The sequence below is a fragment of the Meleagris gallopavo genome, chromosome 11 (assembly GCF_000146605.3).
Source record: "Meleagris gallopavo isolate NT-WF06-2002-E0010 breed Aviagen turkey brand Nicholas breeding stock chromosome 11, Turkey_5.1, whole genome shotgun sequence".
Classification (NCBI taxonomy): domain Eukaryota; kingdom Metazoa; phylum Chordata; class Aves; order Galliformes; family Phasianidae; genus Meleagris; species Meleagris gallopavo.
This window is the reverse complement of record NC_015021.2, coordinates 15,250,131-15,265,854: the sequence shown is the minus strand read 5'-3', so window position 1 is coordinate 15,265,854 and position 15,724 is coordinate 15,250,131. Positions and strand designations below refer to the sequence as shown.

General features: G+C 57.8%; 1 protein-coding gene across 2 annotated transcripts; it reads left to right on the top strand.

Moving 5' to 3' along the window:
• The first annotated feature begins 4,507 nt into the window (after positions 1–4,507).
• Positions 4,508–15,724, top strand: EPHB3 (EPH receptor B3). 2 transcript variants are annotated; one of them, XM_031555168.1, is made up of 15 exons: positions 4,508–4,606; positions 4,873–5,545; positions 10,737–10,892; positions 10,980–11,315; positions 11,998–12,122; positions 12,227–12,395; positions 12,490–12,595; positions 12,833–12,885; positions 13,038–13,160; positions 13,242–13,489; positions 13,689–13,904; positions 14,001–14,150; positions 14,240–14,433; positions 14,576–14,731; positions 14,962–15,724. In XM_031555168.1, the coding sequence occupies exons 1-15, from the start codon at positions 4,550–4,552 to the stop codon at positions 15,068–15,070; spliced, it is 2,871 nt and encodes a 956-aa protein (XP_031411028.1). In that variant the 5' UTR covers positions 4,508–4,549; the 3' UTR covers positions 15,071–15,724. The 2 variants fall into 2 exon arrangements, with proteins under 2 accessions (XP_031411028.1, XP_031411029.1); XM_031555169.1 differs by lacking the exon at positions 14,962–15,724 and having other exon boundaries at positions 12,788–12,885; positions 14,576–14,735.

Sequence of the window (15,724 nt, the reverse complement as noted above, 5' to 3'; positions counted from 1 at the left end):
TTCCCGGGTGAGTTATTACACCCTGGTGCGGGCTGCCCTCACAGGTGTGGGGTTGGGAAATGGAGGGGGAGGATGCATCCTTGTTTGAAGCATCCTTGGGCTCTGCTGGCGGCTGACCATGGGGCTGGGACCAGGCTGCCCTTCCTCAGTGGGGCAGGGACTGCTGCCCATGTGTGTGTGTGTGTGTGTGTGTGTGTGTGTGGTGTGTACAAAGGGGCCTTAATCTCAGTTGGGGCCTCTGGGCCCTGTCATAATGCAGAAATAATGAGTCTATTATTAAGTGCCCACAGTACTTCTTCACTCTGGTGGCTCGCCTCCAGCAGCAGGCAGAACCTGCCCCGCTTGAAGTGGATGTGTCATCATTTGCCTCAGCAAATCCAATCCCCTTTGATGATGGGCCAAACGCCCTTGGCACAAAGGGCCACAGCTGTGATACAGGCCCCACTTTTTTTTTCCCCTCTCTTCTCTTTGTTCCCAGCTCGTTGGCTCACCCTGGACCTGGGGTGAACGCGCATTGGTGGGCGTGGGCGGATGCAGCCCTCCATCCCCCAGCAGCAGGATGGGGCACAAGGAGAGGGTCACTGCAGCACTCCTGGTTTCCCCCACTGCTGGGAGCAGGCTCAGCATGAGGCTTATTCCCAGCGTGGGTGGTGATAGGGAGTGCTCCAGCCCTTCCCTGAGGCTGAGCGAGCTGCCCTGGCCCCAGAGCTGTGGGTGGGACTCTATGCAGAGCTGCGTGTCCGAGACCCCAAGCATGCAGAGTGGTGGAAACTGAGGGAGCTGGGGTTTTTCCTATGGACTGTGCAGAGTCCTGTCAGCGCTGCAGGCACCTTCTCCACACTCCCTGTGCGCAGAGATTCTGCTATGGATGCACCCAGGGCTGTCCCTTGCCCAGGAGGAAGAGGAGGGCTGTGGGGTTGGTGAAACCTTGAGGAGGGGAGAGCAACATGCCCTGGGAAAGACATCGAGGGTCTGACCCCATGCCCGGCGCCCTGTGTGGCTCCACTTTTGTGTACACGAAACGCTCGTCAGCGGGAAAAGTGCAACCTCAGGTTCTCTCCCACAGGCAGCTCTTTGTTCCCAGATAAAGGGCCCTGCACCAAAGGCCCTTTGTGCCGCTGCTTAGAACGGTGCTGGGATTAATTGTGCCGATAGGTGCTTGAATGGGGAGTGCACAAGGCCGCCCGCTCCTGCCTTCATTATCTCAAAACTGAGGAGGAAATTAAAATGTACGAGAAATGCCCCTTTTGGTGGCTTTTTGACTAGCAGGCAACGACCGGAGCTGCACACAGATCCTGCTGTCCCCAGCCAGCACCTCCGCTCCCAGTGCCCTGATGGAGCCACTGCGGGTGGGGTGGGATGGGATGGGATGGGATGGCTGCTGGGGTTCGGCTCCTGGGCGCGATGGCGCGTGTGGCTCCCAAGGTGTTGCAGAACAGGTTCCTGTGTTTGCAGCAGGGCTGCATGGGTGTCTTTATTAACTTTCTTCCCTTGCCTTCTTCCAGGATGCTCTGTAGTGTGCTGGCTGCCTTCTCCCCGTTGGGGCAAGGAGCTGGCGTCGTATCCTGCTAGCACATCCTGATAAAGGCGGCAGTCCCCACGTTCAAAGGCGAAAGCACTTAAATCAGAGCCAGTTGGTGGAGACGATTGAGTCTTCCCCAGCGGCTTCATCTTGAAAGAATTTTCCCTTCTGGCTCAGGCAGCACTAAGCGCAAAGCTTGCCATCACTGCTGTGCATGTCTGCTGCTGAGCAGTGCAAACCGGGGGCTCTCAGGGCCCCTTTAGGAGAGCCAGAACATTTTGCTGGCCATGGAGCATGCATTCTTCAGCCCCTGCTTCATAAGAGGTCCTGGGGTCCAGGTGGGCTCACACCAGGGCTTCATGTGCCCTGCAAGCTGCTGAGGACCCTGCAAAAGGGATGGGGGGGGCACGGAAACTATGTTCTTTGCAGCTTGAGGTGCACAAAGGAGATTTGGCAGGGCAGGGAGGAGGCAGCCAGAGCTTAGTATGCAGCCCCATCTGAGAAGTGAGGCTCATTCGCTGCCCTTGGATCTGTCTTTGCCATAGAAATCCTCCTTTGGTGTGGGGGTGGCTGTGGATTGCTGTGCTTGCCAAATTCTAGCAGGGATTGTGCTCTCCTGAGCTCCTTGGCCTGACTGGAGGTAAGCAGAGGACAACTGCCCAGCAGTGATAAAGCGGGCCTGGGGGAGACTTCCCAAAGCTGCAGAAACCGGGAAGCAATTTCCCGTTGACTAATGGAACCAGGCACTCCTCAACATACAGGATTTGGAAGGCTTTGACTCACAGCTCAGTGGGCCCTGATGCCATTCACATCTCTCCAAAGCACCTGCAGACCTGCCAGGAGCACTCCAGCACCGTGTCACGGTGCCCAAATCTCCCCGGATACCCTAGCTCTGTATGGCAACGTGAGCCGACTAGGTGAGGGGTGGGTACTCAGCACGTCCCAGTACTTGCTGCAGAGAGGCCATCAGTTCAGTTCTGCTGTGCAGAGAAATCATTGTAGCAGCTTTAAGGGCACAGTGCAGCTCTGGCTGGGCTCAGCATGCAGCCCTGGGGCCATCCGCTGTAATCTTCAAGTGCTGTGGGGCTGCAAGGAGAGGCCGGAGGGGGACGGGACTGCTGACCCTGTCCAGCCCCATGGCTGCAGGAAACCCTGCTGCCCTCTATGCTTGGCCCCATTTCCTTTAGTTGTGTTGCCCAGTTGTTTTATTCGTATTATTTTCCCTCCCTGTTCTCACCGTGTGGTTTATGTGGCTCTCGTGCCAGTGGGGCCGGCTCAGCCTTGTTGTTTTCTTTCCCCTCCTTGCTGTTCTGAGGGCAGATGCTGCCAAATGAGGATACGGCATGTCCCAGCCACGCAGGGAAGAGCAATGCCGGAGGGGACCTTTGGTGCCGTGGGGTGTGGAGGCTGTGCAGGGGTTTCCCACGCACTGTGGGTATATTTGAGAACCAGAGTGCCCACAGGACCCCAGTGCTGTGTCCCCATCCTATCGTGGAGCCCTTGGCTGAAAGTATCCCACACCCCGTTACAGCCTGGGTCTCCTCTCCAGGACTTGGCAGCCCTGCACTGTCAGCACGCGCTTGGCTCTGCTCCGCCGCCGGCGCTGCGTTCCCGGCCCCCACAGCACTACTGTGCCCTTATTAGGGCAGCTGGCGCCCGGGGCCAGCCCTGGGAGCAGTGCGGGTGGCTCTGCTCCTCATCCCCAGTGCAGCACAGGGGCTCCAGGGTGCCTGGGATGGGATGTCTCATCCTTCACACTGAGCGTGCTGCCCTGTCCCCTGCCCCACTGCCTTGGGGTTGTGTGCTGGCTGCTGGCGCAGCTGTGGATGCCACGCTGTGTTGCTGGCTGCTGCCCCCAGGGTGGGACGCAGGAGGAAGGAATCCTCCAGCCAGGATTCATCCCCATAACGTGTGAACACTTCCTTCCTCCTCTGTGCTTCCTCCTCAGCTGGGTCAGCCGGTGCTTTTCCTGAAGTGGAAGAGAAGGTGGAATTGCCCCTTGCTCTTAGGACTGAGCCGCCGTGCTGGGGATGAGCGCACTCTGAGCAAGCAATGGCTCTATGCCCTTCATCTCTATGAGGGATGAACAGATGGCCCTTGGGGAGCTGTGAAGAGGGCAGAAGGGCTCATGCCTGCAGCTGGATGGGGGGAACGTTCTTTGGGCTGCTGGCAGGAACCTGCAAGCACACCGGATTGTGTTGCCCAGCTCTGGGGTTTTACTTCATGCTTACAGCCCTTTGCCTCCCGGCTTCCTGGGCAGGAGGAACCCAAGCCTCCAGAGTCCTACCACTATCCCAGCCTAGATGTGGTGGAACATGGAGGGAGTAGCGTCATTCCCCGTCGTTGCATTTCTCTCCTGGTTTTTGTGTGCAGCAGTGCTCACTCGGAGCTGCAGCTCTGCCTGGGATTAGCGACAGCTGCCTGCAATTGCAGCTCTTCCCAGACAAGCGTCTCGCTCCCCCAAGGCTGGGGCTGGGGCTGTTTGGGGAATGCTGTCGGGGTGGTTTGTCTTGTAGTCTGCTCCAGGAATGTTGGCCAGACGGTCAAATTCTTCTCCCCTCTTGTAAAATGAGTGATGTGGGGCGTCTCTGGGAGAGCAGCCTGCCAGTCCCTCCTTCTCTGGATAAACCTGCCTGGCCCGCACCGCCCTGCCATGGGAACGGGCCCTTTCAACCTCAGCCACAGTAAATACGTGCCCTGCCAAAGCACAGGGGGAGGTGCACAAGGGGCCGGGAGGTGGGGGGCTGGCGGCCGGGCTGGGGGTGGCAGCGTGTCCCCATGCCACCTGGCCGGCTGCTCCGCAGGGACGCCTCGCTCTTCCTGTTCTGACAGCAGAGCAGAAATCTGGAGTCTGTCTGCGCCGCTCCCCCTCCTCCCACCACGTCTCACCCCCCAAGTTGCTGTTTTCCACAGAAATGTCAGCCTAAGCTCTTTTCTCCCCCACTCCTCCTGTTTTCTTCCCTTGAATCTTGGCCTTCATCTCCAATTACTTTTCTCCTTCCTCCCTCTCTCTCTCTAGAGACCCTGATGGACACGAAGTGGGTGACCTCGGAGCTGGCATGGACAACCCATCCAGAGACGGGGGTAAGTTTGAAGCCGGTCCCGCCCCCAACCACTGTGGGGTTCCTGGGGTCACAGTCCCTTGCCCACCCTTTCCCTTGCCCTCCCCTGCTTTCCTTGCTTTCTGAATTTCACAGCTCCATACTGACTCCCAGCTGGCGGAGCAGTGGTCCCTTGGTCACTATGAGAATCCCCAGGTCATCCGGTAGGGCTGGGGCAGGCGGACGTGTTCCCCATTATCTGCTGCCCTACCCGGTGCCAGGGTCTGATGCGCTGCTTCTCTCTTGCAGTGGGAAGAGGTCAGTGGTTACGACGAGGCTATGAACCCCATCCGCACGTACCAGGTGTGCAACGTGCGGGAGGCCAACCAGAACAACTGGCTTCGCACCAAGTTCATTCAGCGCCAGGACGTTCAGCGTGTCTACGTGGAGCTGAAATTCACCGTGCGGGACTGCAACAGCATCCCCAACATCCCTGGTTCCTGCAAAGAGACCTTCAACCTCTTCTATTATGAGTCGGATACGGATTCTGCATCTGCCAATAGCCCTTTCTGGATGGAGAACCCCTATATCAAAGTGGATACAATTGCTCCGGATGAGAGCTTCTCCAAACTGGAGTCTGGCCGTGTGAACACCAAGGTGCGCAGCTTTGGGCCGCTCTCCAAGAATGGCTTTTACCTGGCTTTCCAGGACCTGGGGGCCTGCATGTCCCTCATCTCCGTCCGGGCTTTCTACAAGAAATGTTCCAACACCATCGCTGGCTTTGCTGTCTTCCCGGAGACCCTAACGGGGGCTGAGCCCACATCGCTGGTCATTGCACCAGGCACCTGCATCCCCAACGCAGTGGAGGTATCTGTGCCCCTGAAGCTGTACTGCAACGGTGACGGCGAGTGGATGGTGCCTGTAGGAGCTTGCACGTGTGCTGCAGGGTACGAGCCAGCCATGAAGGACACCCAGTGCCAAGGTAAGGGCTTGGTACGATCTCTCTTGGCTCGTCCACTGCATTGCATGTGTGTGCTCATGCAGAGGAGGTGTTGAGCTAGGTCTCATTTTGGAGGCTCGGGAGCTTAGATGGCTACATAAAGATGGAGCATGCATGCTTTCTCAGGTCTGGTCTGTGCTTCTGATGTCTGAAAGCTTTAAAGCTTTTGTGGTCCATACCGGCATAGCTTACCGGTGCCAAGCTGGGGTGCATCTGCTGAGTGTTGAGATATGGGATGTGTCTGCATGGCACGGTCTGCAGCGCCATGTGGCTCAGGGGACGTAGCAAGCCCTCATGTGTCTCCAGCACTTTTCTCTCATCCCCGCTGCCATGACCGATGTCTCTGCCCTCCCTCCTGCAGTGTGTAAAGGTGCAGGTGGTCGGGGTGAGTGCCGGCTCTCAGCGAGTGAGATTTCACGCTGCCTGTGTGGAGGCATTCAGAACACCGGCAGCGAGCGGGGCCCCACTGAGCTGGCTGTGGGAGGCCCCCTGCCAGAGCCACAGGCTTGCAGCGAGCCTTCCTTCCTTGGAGGGAAGGAGAAAGCATCCTGCCTGCAGATGAGTGGCACTGGAGGGTTGGTGTTGTTGTTTCACTCCAGGGAGGGAATACTGATTTGGAAAGATCAGTGTGGATGGGTGTAATGCTCGCTTTTTGGGGTTATATTGCCTTAGGGAGCTGCCTCCAGCACTGAGGACCCTACCCTGGAGCAGGACCCTGCTGCTCCCCTTGGATGGAGGCATGGACAACGGGGCGCCAGGGCTGGGTGCCTCGTGCTCGCAGATGATGGGCTGCTTGGCGCTGAGCCTTCTCTCTTGGCAGGGGCAGTGGGATTTGGGATGTGTGTGTGACCGTAGTGACTGCTTGCAGGGAGCTTAGCCTCTGAGCACCGTTGGTTCCAGAGCATCCACCGGCACCAGGCACCCACTGTTTGGTTTGTTTTGAGGTCCCTGCTCCTGGGGAGCTGGCTCCATGCTGCTTGAGCTGGGAGATCCTACAACCGCTGTGGGGTGTTTGCTGTTCCTGAGCAATGAGAGGTGCATGGGGTACCACTTCACCACTTCACGCCAGCCCTCATGGCTCCCCATTTGGAGGAGCAGCAGAGTATACAACATCCCCCCAGGAGGGGCAGGGAGAGGAGCCTCATCCTTCCCCCATCCTGCAGCCCATGGGCAGCACTGTTGGGTTCTCCTTGCACAGGGAAGCTGCAGGCATGACCCCATCCAGCACCCATCCCCTGCCCTTCTCTGGGTGGAAATGGCGTCCGCACGTTTCTCTGGGAAACTCGGCACCACGTTCGTTCGATCACATTTTCCACCATATGACCGTGTGTTTTAAGTGGAAACAGCTGAGGAAGGGCTCGCATAACCCAGCTCCATTTTCTGCTCTTTGTTGGCTGCTTCATAGCTGCGTTTCAGCCTTTATTCCACCGTTTTGCAGCTCACAGCTCACCCTGGCAATACCCCTGCGGGTAGCTGGTGCGTGGAGGGAGCAGGACAGAGCTCCCCGTGCCATGTTGTATCCTGTCCCAGCACCGCTGCCTGGACTGCAGAGTTCAGAGTGCCGTGAGGTGCCAGATGGCATTTTAATAAATAACAATACTGCATTAGTGCTTAGATGGGATAAGCCCTGTTGTAAATCTCCCCCGTTCCCCAGCCTTTCCGTGGCCTTTGAAGCTCTCCTCCTCCTCTTCTTCTTTATCTGCATCCAGCGCTGGGATTAGGCTCCTCATTCAGACCTGTGACAATACTCCTTGGATCCCAGTCCCGCGGGATGCGCCTGGCTGAAGGCAGCTCCTTGGGCACGCTTTGTCATGCGAGCTGCGAGGCTGGGATCTGCCGCTCTGCTCAGGAGTTGCCACAGCATTGATTTGGCATCTCATTCTCAGCCTCATTATCTTTATTTAATTAGCACACGGCCCTTCTGGGGGTTGTGCCGCTTCCCACACACTCCGTGCAGAGATGCGCGGAGGCAGCGCTCACGGGAGCGGAGCCCGTGGCCGGGGTGGGACCATGGGGACGTGTGCCCTCCTCCCCTCTCACTCTGCAGTGCCCCACATCACTTTGGGGCTTTGCACATGGTGCTCACCGGCTGGCAATGGGATTTCCCAGGGAGCAGTCGGATCTCATTGCTTCATAAGAGCACCGCCAGCAGAGCTCCAGCCCTTTCCTTCGTGTCCCCTCCTGCCATACAGGGTGTGCACGGCGGTGCTGCTGCCTATTTGGGTGCTGTCAGCAGGTGATAGCAGGTCAGGCCACGGCCAAAGTGTGGGGTTTGTCAAAATGCGTTTTCCTCGCAATCAGTGACTAATGGGAACATCACCACGAATTAAAAAAAAAAAAAAACAACAAAAAACGCCAAGCCAGCATTGCATTCACCAACTGTTTGCAGCTTTGCATTGCAACACGGGGTTGCTGCATGAAAACCAGGAAGTGAAACTGCCTTCTATTAATTGGCCGGGATTACAGATCAAAGGCAGTGCGGGCAGAGCAGCGCTGGCGTGCAGAGCTGGGCAGCTCCACAATGGGCTGCTTGTACCACGGCACGGAGATCTGCCGTCCTGCCTGTGACCCACTGTGGCTCCGGGGGCACTTTGCTCATTGAAAATTCCTCCTTTTTTTAACACAAAATATCATTTTCCCACCTCTTACTCAGATGCCACTGTTCAAACCCCAAAGGAGTCTTTCCTTCCTCTGCCCTTTGAGTTTATTCCATTCATTTCTGGGCTGCACGGGTTTAAAATATTTCTACCTAAAGGTTGTTTTAAAAGAAAAATCAAGTGCCCTTTAAGAGAGACTTAAAACGCGAGCCACCGCCTTGCCAGGGGCTGGGCTGCTCGCGCGGCTCCCATCCATTTGCAGCTGCTTACAGAAGAGCAAAGGTAGTGATCAGCATAGGTCCATGAAGCCCACATGGTCCTAGGAAGAGCTGATAGCTGCCTGCGGGGGAAGGACGAGGCTGCTGGGCAGAGGGATGCAAGTGGTGTCATTCATCTGCACTCACAGCTTTCTGCTTCAGTCCTGCAGGGAGGGAAATAGCCAGGATGGGAAAGCAGTGGGATGGGGAAGCATCTGAGGGGATAAGTTGGGGCAATTCGGAGCCACTCCATGGGAGAGGACTGCAGGTTTCGGGGGATGTTCGGTGTGTGGTTCCCCCATTCCATGCAGTCATCACTGGGATGAGTCACCGTGCTCTCGATGGTGGTTTTGTTTCGGTGTTTTTCGGCTCCCTCCCTTGGATTTTGCTCACGGGGTGGGGACAACACAGGGGAAGAGAGCAGGAGCAGCGGTGCAGGATCCAGCTGTGGGGCTGATGTGCACCAAGAGAAGCAGCCTCCTGTACAATCCCCCCCATTGCTGGGCTGCAGCTCTCTCCTGCCATCCAGTAGCCCCTCTGCAGAGCTCTGCTCGCTTCCCTAACCCGTTATCCCGTGGCTGTCAGCAGCTGTCATGTTCTCCCCGGAGGTGACCGCAGCCCAGCACCGGGAGATGTGATCTGTGTGCAGAGGTTATGGGCTGCTATTTGATTTGAGGATGCTTCAGCAGGAAAAAAAGGGCAGATGCAGAGCTGCGGGTGGAAGCGAGGAGCTCAGCCTAGCGGCTTCGTGCAGGAGGAGATGACACAGATCCGCGGGGACCTGGGATCAGCTTTCAGCTCAGTTACGGCTTCAAACGTGGCTGAGAGCTGTCACGCTGCCACCGAGGTCCTTATGCTCTGATTTATTAAACAGAGTTGAGGCACGGTGGTGCAGCCGGGCCTCGCCTCCCAGTCTGCTTTTCCCCTTCCCAAATGGGTGGCAATGAGGCCTGCACTGCGAAGAGGAGGAGGAGGAGGCAAGGAGGAAGGTCTCTGAGAGGAGAGGGGTGGCTGTGGGCTCATCAACCCAGGGCCCGGCTGTGTGCTGGTGCTCTCCCAACCCATGCCTGGCCTTTTAAGCTCCACGCAAGCACTGCTCCGGTTTCACCCTTTTATTATTTCAGGGGGGTTTGTCCCCAACAGATCCGGGCTCTTGTCCATAACCAAAGCATGTTTGGCAGCTCTCGGAGCCCAGAGTGTTCCTGTCCAAGAGGTTTCAGTCATCTCTCATTCCTCAGCAATCTGGTTCCTGATGTGTGAAGCTGCATCCACCCAGTTTTAACTGCCTTCAACTGCGGCTGGGCTGGGCCCGTGCGTGCCGGGGCTGCTCCAGCACCTTGGGCTGCTCCCTCCATATCTCAGGGGGATGGAGCACTGCTTTCATCCCTTCCTTCAGGATGATTCCTTTTGGGCTGCCCAGAATGGGCTAAACTTGAGTTTCTAAAGGGTGGATGCAGAAGTCTAAAGGGTAGATCTCTGTCAGGCCAGTGTGCCAGGCAGTAGGGCCCGTCCTGCTCTCTCTAAAGGGCTCTGGCCGTGAAGTTAGGGCGGCTCCGGTCCCTGCAGTGCCCAGATGCAGTGACCCACAGCACCCCGGTGCCGGAAGGCTTCCATGCAGGGTGTCAGGAGATGGTTCATAGCAGGAAACTTCCGCTTGCCACGGCTCTGTGAAGCAAGTTGAAGCTCCTTGTCTTTAGGGTGATGTCATCAGGAAGGCACGGGGCAGGAGTTTCCACTTCAGGGACTGCCGGGACGGCCGCATGCCTCAGGGCCAGGCAGATAGGGCTATGGGGGTCTCACTGATGTGTGGGTATGGGGCAGGAGATTTTGTGGGCCCCGTGCTGGGAAAATTCCACACCTTGATTGTCACAGGGCTGCAGTAAATAGGCTATTTGAAGGCACAGGGTGGTTTCTCAGTGCCGTTCTGCTCCTCGGCCTGAGTGCTGCTAATCCCTTCACGTGCCCCTCCTTAGGGCCGAGCGCCCATGGTGCGAGCGGGGCCAGCTCCAGGGCTCCTCCAGCGTGCATCGGAAGCAGGGGCAGGAATGTTGTAATCTGGTTCAGCACACAGTGCTGGAGCCAGTGCGGAGGTGCCGCCGCCACAGGCTGAGAAGTGGTTCAAGTGGCCAGGGTGGGAGGTTTGGGGTGGGGTGAGCACTTCAGGGCGACAGGGGCCTCCCGTAGGGGACGGGCTGAGCACATCCTTCCCTGACCTGTGCCTCCAGGAATGGAGCGCGGGGCTGGGTGTGGGCAGGGGGGAGCCGATGGAGCATTGCTGAGTGCCCTTCATTAATGCGGTTTCATTCTCCCTTCCTCCAGCATGCGGCCCGGGAACGTTCAAATCCAAGCAGGGCGAAGGCCCCTGCTCCCCCTGCCCTCCCAACAGCCGCACCACCTCGGGAGCAGCCACGGTCTGCATATGTCGCAGCGGCTTCTTCCGAGCAGACACTGACCCCGCGGACAGCGCCTGCACCAGTGAGTGCCATGCGGGTGGGATGGGAGCTGGGGCTGGGAGGAACGCCATGGGGCAGCCATCCCTGACATCCCCCCCTGCCTCTCCAGGTGTGCCCTCAGCCCCACGCAGCGTCATCTCCAACGTGAATGAGACGTCGTTGGTGCTGGAGTGGAGCGAGCCGCAGGACGCGGGCGGGCGGGATGACCTGCTCTACAACGTCATCTGCAAGAAGTGCAGCGTGGAGCGGCGGCTGTGCACGCGCTGCGACGACAACGTGGAGTTCGTGCCGCGCCAGCTGGGCCTCACTGAGCGACGCATCTACATCAGCAACCTGATGGCCCACACCCAGTACACCTTCGAGATCCAGGCGGTGAATGGCATCTCCAGCAAGAGCCCCTACCCTCCCCATTTCGCTTCCGTCAACATCACGACCAACCAGGCAGGTCAGTGCTGTCTCACACCGCTGTCTCTAATCCCCTGGGTGAATTCTCCTGTCCATTTAAACACACGTCCCTAGAAGGCATGTGGTCTGAATGCATGCAGGCAGGAAAGGGCAGGCTTGGCAGATGATCTGGTGATCTCCTAGACCCACCCCAGAGAGATGCTGTGCCTGCTGCAAAGGGAGGAAGAAGGCGATGAGATTTCTCCTCCCCTGGGCCTGGGAAGGCTCAGCACCAGCCCAAAGCTTTTCAGCCAGCTGAGTGCTGCGCCGTTCTCTCCTTCCGCCCCACCTGGCCCAGCTCCAGTGTGCTGGTAATCTCCAGCCACCACACTGATCTGATTTCACAGGTCTCGCTGGTGGGGTGGAGTGCAGAGCTCCCTGCAAGAGGAGGAGCAAAAGGGAGCTCTGGTTTGGGTCCACAGGGTCCTTCCTTGGACCAGTTTGTGGCTGTGCACAGTATGAAGTGTCAGCTCAGTGCTCTGAGCAATTCTTTGGTCCCTTGTCATCTTGTCTGCAAGACTGCATCTCCTTCAGAGGCAGTCCCAAAGCTTTTCAGCTTTTTCACTGTGGTTATCTGAGCAGGTCCTGGGTTCCTCAGAGATCCATCCTGTGTAGGATCTGTGCACAGCCTGGCTGGGTGCCAGTGCTGGCACCGCCAAATTTCCCCTCTTTCCCACTCCCAGCCCCATCTGCCGTGCCCACCATGCACCTGCACAGCAGCACTGGGAACAGCATGACACTCTCATGGACTCCCCCAGAGAGGCCCAACGGCATCATTCTTGACTATGAAATCAAGTACTCTGAGAAGGTAAAGCAGAGGATCCCTTCCTTCTCCCTGGCCTTTCTGGCCAGGAGCCCCACAGTGACAGGGTGACATGTCACAGAGGTGACACCTGCATGTCTCCCTTACAGCAAGGCCAGGGTGATGGCATCGCCAACACTGTCACCAGCCAGAAGAACTCAGTGCGGCTGGACGGGCTGAAGGCCAACGCCCGGTACATGGTGCAGGTCCGGGCGCGCACAGTGGCTGGATATGGCCGCTACAGCCTCCCCACCGAGTTCCAGACGACTGCAGAGGATGGTAGGGACCAGGATGGGACTGCCTCCATCCCCCAGCCCTCCTACACATGCCTCTTCCCCAGGCTGACTTTCATTCCTGCTTCTCCCTGCACCAGGCTCCACCGGCAAGACTTTCCAGGAGCTGCCTCTCATTGTGGGTTCGGCCACCGCAGGACTGCTGTTCGTCATCGTGGTGGTCATCATCGCTATTGTCTGCTTCAGGTAGTGGCTTTACAGGGAGCGGTGGTTTGGAGTGAGGTGGGGGTCACTTGTGGGCAGAGTTCCAGCAGCTCCAGTCTGAGAGCAGAGGGCTGGACCTGCCGCACTGGGGTCCTGCTGCCAGACGAGGAACTCTGGCTTTGGCTGCCTGTACTGGGATTTGGAAGCTGGCAGTGAATGTCTTTGCCCCATCAGGAAAGGGATGGTTACTGAACAACTCCTCTCGTCTCCTTTGGGCAGGAAGCAGCGCAACAGCACAGATCCCGAGTACACAGAGAAGCTGCAGCAATATGGTGAGTGTGAGGCCAGCACGTGTGCTTTCTCCTGAGTCCTGCCCCACGCACAAGCGAAGGTGCAGCCTTTGCTACTTGAGGACCATGCCAGGCAGGTGTGGCATGCCATTCATGTTGCATTCCCCCTGGTGATGATTCCTCTGCCCTTACAGTCACTCCTGGGATGAAGGTCTACATTGACCCCTTCACCTATGAGGACCCCAATGAAGCTGTCCGGGAATTCGCCAAAGAGATTGATATCTCCTGTGTCAAGATCGAGGAGGTCATTGGAGCAGGCAAGTCCCAGGGTCGGGGACAGCGACTGCTGAGAACACAGCCTGTCCCCAGCTGCCTGCTCACCCCCTTCTCCCCCACAGGGGAGTTCGGTGAGGTGTGCCGTGGGCGCCTGAAGCTGCCTGGCCGCCGTGAGATCTTTGTGGCCATCAAGACACTGAAGGTGGGCTACACGGAGAGGCAGCGGCGGGACTTCCTGAGCGAGGCCAGCATCATGGGCCAGTTCGACCACCCCAACATCATCCACCTGGAGGGCGTGGTGACCAAGAGCCGCCCTGTCATGATCATCACAGAGTTCATGGAGAACTGCGCTCTCGACTCCTTCCTCCGGGTGAGCAACCAGTCCCACCTCACAGTTCTCCATCCGTTTGTATGTCACACTGACATCCCCAGAGCTAAGATGTGCATAGACATCTCTGGGTGGAAGAACCAGGATAGCCCTAGGGAGGAAGTAGGGTGGTGGTAGCACACAGAGATCCCTCCCCAGTCCGTTCAGGGTGTTAAAACCCCTCTGATCTCTCCCCTGGCAGCTGAATGATGGGCAGTTCACAGTCATCCAGCTGGTGGGGATGCTGCGAGGCATCGCTGCCGGCATGAAGTACCTCTCAGAGATGAACTACGTGCACCGGGACCTGGCTGCCCGCAACATCCTGGTCAACAGCAACTTGGTCTGCAAAGTATCTGACTTCGGGCTCTCCCGCTTTTTGGAGGATGATCCGGCCGACCCCACCTACACCAGCTCCCTGGTATGGGATGCTCACGGGAATCTGCAGATCTGGGGATGGGAGGACAGAGCAGGTGTGTCCTCAGTAACAGTGCTGTGTATCTGTGTATCCCTGCAGGGAGGCAAGATCCCCATCAGGTGGACAGCTCCTGAGGCCATCGCCTACCGCAAATTCACATCGGCCAGCGACGTGTGGAGCTACGGCATCGTCATGTGGGAAGTGATGTCCTACGGGGAGCGACCGTACTGGGACATGTCCAACCAGGATGTAAGTGTTCACCCAAGAGTGAGGAGCTTGGGATCACCAGCAGGGACCTAGCACGCTCACAGCCTGCTTCTGTGCGCCTCTCTATGCAGGTGATCAACGCGGTGGAGCAGGATTACCGCCTGCCACCCCCCATGGACTGCCCCACAGCGCTGCACCAGCTGATGCTGGACTGCTGGGTGCGGGACCGCAACCTGCGGCCCAAGTTTGCACAGATCGTCAACACGCTGGACAAGCTGATTCGCAATGCTGCCAGCCTGAAGGTCATTGCCAGCGTCCAGTCTGGGTCAGTGGCATCCCCAATCCTTGGGAGCGCAGAGGCATTTAGGGTTGAAAACATGAGATAGCAGGGATAAGGCTTCTCCCTGTTTCCATGTGCACCTCTGCACCCTCTGCTCCCTGTGACCTGTGGCTCTCTTGCCTTGCAGTGTCTCCCAGCCGCTCCTGGACCGCACCGTGCCCGATTACACCACCTTCACCACCGTGGGAGACTGGCTGGATGCCATCAAAATGGGGCGGTACAAGGAGAACTTCGTCAACGCCGGCTTCGCCTCCTTTGACTTGGTGGCGCAGATGACAGCAGAGTGAGTCCCCTGCTTGTGGGACTGGGGCGAGTGGTCTTGGGTGGATTGCATGTGGGGTTGTCCTATGGGGTTAAGGTCTGGGAGTGAGGATCTGGTGGTAAAGGTGGTGTGAGAGGCATGCCAGAAGCAGTGAAGATGGGATCCCTTGGTGGCACCTAGATGGGGCAGGGCCATGTGCCAGTTGGTACTGAGGTGGGCAGATCACCAAATCCATCTTCCTCTCCTTGCAGGGACTTGCTGAGGATAGGAGTTACGCTAGCAGGGCACCAGAAGAAGATCCTGAGCAGTATTCAGGATATGAGACTGCAGATGAACCAGACGCTGCCGGTTCAGGTTTGACCGCAGGGGACTCTGCATTGGAACGGACTGAAGGAACCTGCCAACCAGGTTCTGTTTGCGGTGCAGCCCGGCTTCCCGATTTCCCCTTCCCGTGGCGCTCCTCTGCCTCGGACGCTCGCCGGGGACAGGCTGGGCCGGGCCACCCTTCCCTGGATCAGAGGCACTCGTGCCAAGAGGGAGCCCAGCTTTTCGTCCCATGTCCCGCAGCGGCGAGGCAGTGACGCAGTCTTCATATTGAAGATGGATTATGGGACGGAGATGGCGCATCCCGCTTCCCGCCCTGTCTCAGTGCTCATCAGTTTGAAGAGATGTTCTGCTTCTTGGATTTCTTTACACCCCGGTTTTTCCCCCTCAAGTCTTCACTTTCCCCTATCCCTGAGGCCACAGACTGTTGACCCGTCCACTGAGTCCGTCAGATGCTCCGAAGCCTTCACCGAGCCCGGTACCCTCGTGGAGACGGCGCAAGGGACAGGGCTACGGCCCCAGACAATCACTCCACCCCTCCGCACAAGGGTCCTCACTGGGACGTGTCTGAAGGGGAAAGGCTCTGCTCCCTTTTTGGCTTTGCACGCCAGAACCCGAACCCCATGAGATTTACTATGCAGGGAGTTAGGCAAAAAAATAATAATAATAATAATAGAGAGAGATATATTA

What these genes read in the sequence shown, in the direction of transcription:
- EPHB3 (XM_031555168.1), top strand. Translation starts at nt 4,550, where the DNA reads ATGGACACGAAGTGGGTGACCTCGGAGCTGGCATGGACAACCCATCCA. An exon ending in CTCTCGACTCCTTCCTCCGG is followed by an intron (nt 13,490 to 13,688) that starts GTGAGCAACCAG and finishes CTCCCCTGGCAG; the next exon opens with CTGAATGATGGGCAGTTCAC. An exon ending in GTGGCGCAGATGACAGCAGA is followed by an intron (nt 14,732 to 14,961) that starts GTGAGTCCCCTG and finishes CTCTCCTTGCAG; the next exon opens with GGACTTGCTGAGGATAGGAG.